The 5564-nt window shown below is 40.4% G+C and overlaps 1 protein-coding gene across 1 annotated transcript in view; it reads left to right on the top strand.

The window, feature by feature from the left end:
- Positions 1-2149: 2149 nt before the first annotated feature.
- The window catches only part of LOC115156983 (ras GTPase-activating protein nGAP), a 100566-nt gene continuing 97151 nt past the window's right edge, over positions 2150-5564 (top strand). Inside the window, exon 1 of the mRNA XM_029704797.1 lies at positions 2150-2955. Within this exon, the coding sequence (XP_029560657.1) occupies positions 2829-2955 (127 nt within the window). The 5' untranslated portion in view covers positions 2150-2828. The remainder of the gene's footprint in view (positions 2956-5564) is intronic.

The following is a 5564-nucleotide window of genomic DNA, read 5'->3' as shown; positions in this document are numbered from 1 at the left end:
GGTTCCGATGTGCGCACTGCACAAGAACGGATACATGTTTGTGGGAAAATTCTTTATCGTAAACGCACTGTTTTAGCATATACACTTCCCACACCATTGAAAATACAAAACAAGGTAGTGATCTTTTCATTTTATTGTAGCGATTTATGTTAGCAGGAAATTAGAAAAAAAAAGTTACCATTGTATCCATGGAAACAATAAATATAATGTATCTATAGACGTCGAAGGAGTACAAAAACATTTGGAAAATGCATCTTTCTGGCAATTAAGAGGCACCAGAGGATTTGTTTTGGGAAAAGGATGAGATGGGTAGAAACGCACTTTTCACTGCATGTACAGTTGAAGTCGGAAGTTTACATACACTTACTTAGGTTGGAGTCATTAAAACTTGTTTTTCAACCACTCCACAAATTTCTTGTTAACAAACTATAGTTTTGGCAAGTCGGTTAGAACATCTACTTTGTGCATGACACAAGTAATTTTTCCAACAATTGTTTACAGACAGATTATTTCACTTATAATTCCCTGTATCACAATTCCAGTTTGTCAGAAGTTTATATACACTAAGTTGACTGTGCCTTTAAACAGCTTGGAGAATTCCAGAAAATGATGTCATGGCTTTAGAAGCTTCTGATAGGCTAATAGACATCATTTGAGCCAATTGGAGGTGTACCTGTGGATGTATTTCAAGGCCTACCTTCAAACTCAGTTCCTCTTTGCTTGACATCATGGGAAAATCAAAAGAAATCAGCCAACACCTCAGAAAAAGAAATGTAGACCTCCACAAGGCTGGTTCATCCTTGGGAGCAATTTCCAAACGCCTGAATGTACCACGTTCATCTGTGTAAACAATAGTACGCAAGTATAAACACCATGGAACCACGCAGCCGTCATACCGCTCAGGAAGGAGACGTGTTCTGTCTCCTAGAGATGAATGTACTTTGGTGCGAAAAGTGCAAATCAATCCAAGAACAACAGCAAAGGACCTTGTGAAGATGCTGGAGGAAATAGGTACAAAAGTATCTATATCCACAGTAAAACGAGTCCTATGTCTACATAACCTGAAAGGCCGCTCAGCAAGGAAGAAACCACTGCTCCAAAACTGCCATCAAAAAAGCCAGACTACGGTTTGCAACTGCACATGGGGACGAAGATCGTACTTTTTGGAGAAATGTCCTCTGGTCTGATGAAACAAAAATAGAACTGTTTGGCCATGATGACCATTGTTATGTTTGGAGGAAAAAGGGTGATGCTTGCAAGCTGAGGAACACCATCCCAACCGTGAAGCACGGGGTGGCCGCATCATGTTGTGGTGGTGCTTTGCTGCAGGAGGGACTGGTGCACTTCACAAAATAGATGGCATCATGAGGTAGGAAAATTATGGCTATATTGAAGCAACATCTCAAGACATCAGTCAGGAAGTTAAAGCTTGGTCGCAAATGGGTCTGCCAAATGGACATTGACCCCAAGCATACTTCCAAAGTTGTGGCAAAATGGCTTAAGGACAACAAAGTCAAGGTATTGGAGTGGCCATCACAAAGCCCTGACCTCAATTTGCGAGCAGAACTGAAAAGGCGTGTGTGAACAAGGAGGCCTACAAACCTGACTCCGTTACACCAGCTCTGTCATGAGGAATGGTCCAAAATTCACAACTTATTGTGGGAAGCTTGTGGAAGGCTACCCGCAACGTTTGACCGAAGTTAAACAATTTAAAGGCAATGCTACCAAATACTAATTGAATGTATGTAAACTTCTGACCCACTGGGAATGTGATGAAAGAAAAGCTGAAATAAGTCATTCTTTTACTATTATTCTGACATTTCACATTCTTAAAATAAAGTGGTGAACCTAACTGACCTAAAACAGGGGATTTTTACTAGGATTAAATGTCAGGAATTGTCAAGAACTGAGTTCAAATGTATTTGGCTAAGGTGTATGTAAACTTCCGACTTCAACTGTATATCTGCGATGTAAATATTATTCAAGTCGGTGCCATTGGTGGAGTAAAGTGAAAATATTTATAATCATTATAAAAAAAATACGTACATGATACATATAGTACGTCATAGTTGCTTAGGAATTTTTCTTCTAGTTTGTGGAATCTGACAGAAGGGCACGGCCCCTTTGAACCCATGCGTAAACGATTCTCTCTGGGATCCGCTGCTCTCTCCTGAATCCCTAGAATCTTGCGCTGGCATGTGATGGAAGTGGAACATTGGTTTGGATTTAAATGTGAAAAGGATTTTTGATCCCCCTGGAAGAGTAAAGAGAAACCCAACCTCGTGAGTGCTGCTTCGATTATTCAAGAATGGGCGAATAATTGACGCCACGGCCGCACAAACTTAATATTTAGTTACCTACACAATTGCTTGGAATAAAAGGGGAGCGTACTAGACGTTCGGGACTTTTTCTGCGCGTGGTCCTGTTGGAGCAGCACTCCACCTCTGATCTCTGGGCAGCGACAATGTCAACAGCGTAGCTAGCCATAGCTAAAAAACTATTGATTCTAGACTGCACAGACAGCTACCCAGCATTTACAATGTTGATTGCTAGCCCGCAGCAGTCTGGGAAATAAAAACATATTATGGTAGGGCTTTCGTCTAGCCAGAACGGCTTGTGCCAAACAATGAAATAGCTTGGGCTAGCTAGTAAACGTGAGAAAACTTAGCCCGGTTAAACGTGATTTTTGTAATTTTTTTTGTCATAAAGCTAACTTCCCAGCAGTTACATTTTGGTAGCGTTATTGCTTCCCTTTGACGATTACGTCGTGGACTTTTCAGTTTTGGACTCTGTTTCTACCTGGAAGTTATTGGAAAGGTGATTCTAGTATGGAGACCGACTCAGCCATAGGCGACGTGGATTCTCTTCATGGGGGGCTGCTTTCCTTGGATCCATTGCTGGACCGAATCCTGGTGGATTCTTTATGCCAGCAACAAGGATGGGTGCGCGTATATGGTGAGATGGACATACATTTTCAAAGATGTTTAGTTAACCAGTGCACTGAGATGAGAGGTGTTCTATGCGTTTTGGTTTTGACATCTCAAATCCTATTCCAAAGTTGCCATAACACCAGTGTCGTTGGTTGGAAAAAATGGGACCACTGTAACCAAGTTCTTCTGTCACATAGAAGGGTAACGTTAGGCTACATGGCTTGAGGGAACGAGCCATGTAACCAACCATAGACATCATTGTATTACATAATTGCTTGACCCTATTGACAACATCACAGTATTTAGAGTGTTTGCCATTGCATTGGTAAATATTTGCCATCCAACAGAAGGATAACTAACTAACAACTTTATTTAATATTTGTATAGGGTGAGTCATGGAGGGATTGAATTACGTATTTTGGTGACTAGAACACAGATGTCAAGTTCAGAAGACATGAAAGGCACATTTTCAGAATTCCATGTACATCACATGTCAACACAATGAAATATGGCAACAACCAAAGATAGAAGGTCATTTATTTTTCTTGACATGCCTTCAATTCAGATGACATTATTGGGCTGAGTAGTAGATAATATTCAATACTTGGCATGCTTAGTTCCCAAGCCCCATCATAGGCTACACATAGACCGAAAGAGCTGTTAATTAAAAACCTCCATATTATAAGGGAACAATTCATTCTGCCGCCACCAGTAGCAGTGGGGAATTTAGAGGCTCTCACATGTATCTACATGAATAAGTCACATCCTGTTGTTGGGTCTGGATGAGGAGCAGTAGGAATAGAGGTGATGCATGGGAGTTTTCCTCTGAAAAAATGCAATATGGTTGTGACTTGTGATCATATCTTGTGTGGTCGAGGAAGATTAGTAACTGCTTTCAGCTGGTGTTAATTTACTGTCCTCATTAATGATTTAAGATTGCTAAATGGAAATGCTATTTATAGGTTGCTTGGCTTAACAGCAAGGGTTTTATGTAAGAATGCTGGCTAAATTTGAACTGATGTGTCTTTGTAGCCTACATCCTGTAGTCATGTTGGCAGGGACTGTTGTCATGGTAGCTCACTTCAATGAATGCAAAGGGATAGCTCAATAATATTGTGCTTAGACACAATGTCCTTTGCTTTCCACTACTGTTTTTTCTTATTGTATGTTTTAAGATTGGATTGCATTCTGTTTAGATTTCTCTTGATGTTTGCAACCATTTTTGATGTTTGAAATTACTCTAAGGCCTACATTGGCTTTGCATTTCCTTGGTCATGTTATAAGCTACCTAGAGTAGCTTTGGGTAATTGAACTCTAAGACTGGCTTGATTTCTAGCTATTTTTTGATCCTCTCTCAAAGATTATTATTGAACCTTCAGAGGAAGGAGTGATACAATGGAGAACAGAGGCAGAGTGATGTTGTTGACAGTGTCTTGTTAATATGCAATTCTGCCACCCATTTGCAGAGTGACTGGAAGAGAGCTGTTTTCTTAATAAAAATGGAACATTTTGACCTCAGTATACAGTTATGTTTTCTATGGATGAAGTTGTTCTCGAGGGACTGCTGGGAATGTTCTGCCAGGCCTATTTTTAGTTTTATTTGTTAATATCCTGGGAAAGTCACTTGATGTTAAGGGGTCAGTTGACACCATATTTAGTAGGCCATTAATAAATCTTAACTGCCACGTGATGTCTGATTTATGAGGATGATGTCAAATGTGCTGAAATATTGAGAGGGTGTTACTGTTCAGATTTTTGCTCTAGGCTAACATTGTTTTAATCGTTGTGGCTTAAAAAAAAAAGTCATGACTTGTATTTCAAATTGAAAGTGTGAACTGTTGAGTACGTAGGTGAGCTTAAGATTTGTTTGTTTTGCTCTGGAGAACTTTGGTTTTAGAGCAGGCGAGTGACTAGCCTACTGTAGCTGCAGTGAATAGTGTGATTGTACTGTGGCCCATGGACAGCAGCAGCTCTGTTTCTGAGTCCGAGCACACTCAGGATGTTTGCCTCCACTTCCCTCCTCTCCCCTACCTTTTTTCAAATGACTCGCCGGAGCTGTGATGTAAGCAGACAATTCTGTGAATGACCTCAGTGGCCAGGATTCCAGAGCAGCAGGCACCAGTGTTCCAACGTCACTGCGTTCCAACGCTGAAATAACTCAATAAGGATGCCGGCCAGCTGATCCCAATGCCCGTGCTTTTCCAGTAAGAAAAAAACCCTGTCTTCTCTTAGTGTTTTGTCATTAAATTCCAGACATGTAACCAAAGGCCAAAAGTTATCTACATTTTTAAGTGAAGTTTGCCTTTTTCTTCTTCTTCAGAAAGTAGGCAACATTCTCAATTACATTGGTTGTGTGTTGAACTGTGAAATTGGGGATTCATTTTACTTTTTTGGCTATTTAGCAATTATTTGGTGTTGAATGAGTATCCAATGTTCAGCCACAGTTGAATGACAAAATGGCAAGGTATGGTAGAAAAATTATGCTCCTAGTTCTTGCTTGTTGGCTGAGCTGGTAATTTTAGTTCTATTTAGGCTGAAAGAGTGGTTGTCATGGCTGCTTCTCATATGGTGCTCAGGGTCACCATAGCAGCTGTCTACAATTTCTTAAATTAGGCTAGTAAACACTCAGAACGA

The sequence above is a fragment of the Salmo trutta genome, chromosome 21 (genome assembly GCF_901001165.1).
Source record: "Salmo trutta chromosome 21, fSalTru1.1, whole genome shotgun sequence".
NCBI lineage: Eukaryota > Metazoa > Chordata > Actinopteri > Salmoniformes > Salmonidae > Salmo > Salmo trutta.
Note: the sequence above shows the minus strand (reverse complement) of the source record. Positions and strands in the feature narration are given on the sequence as shown.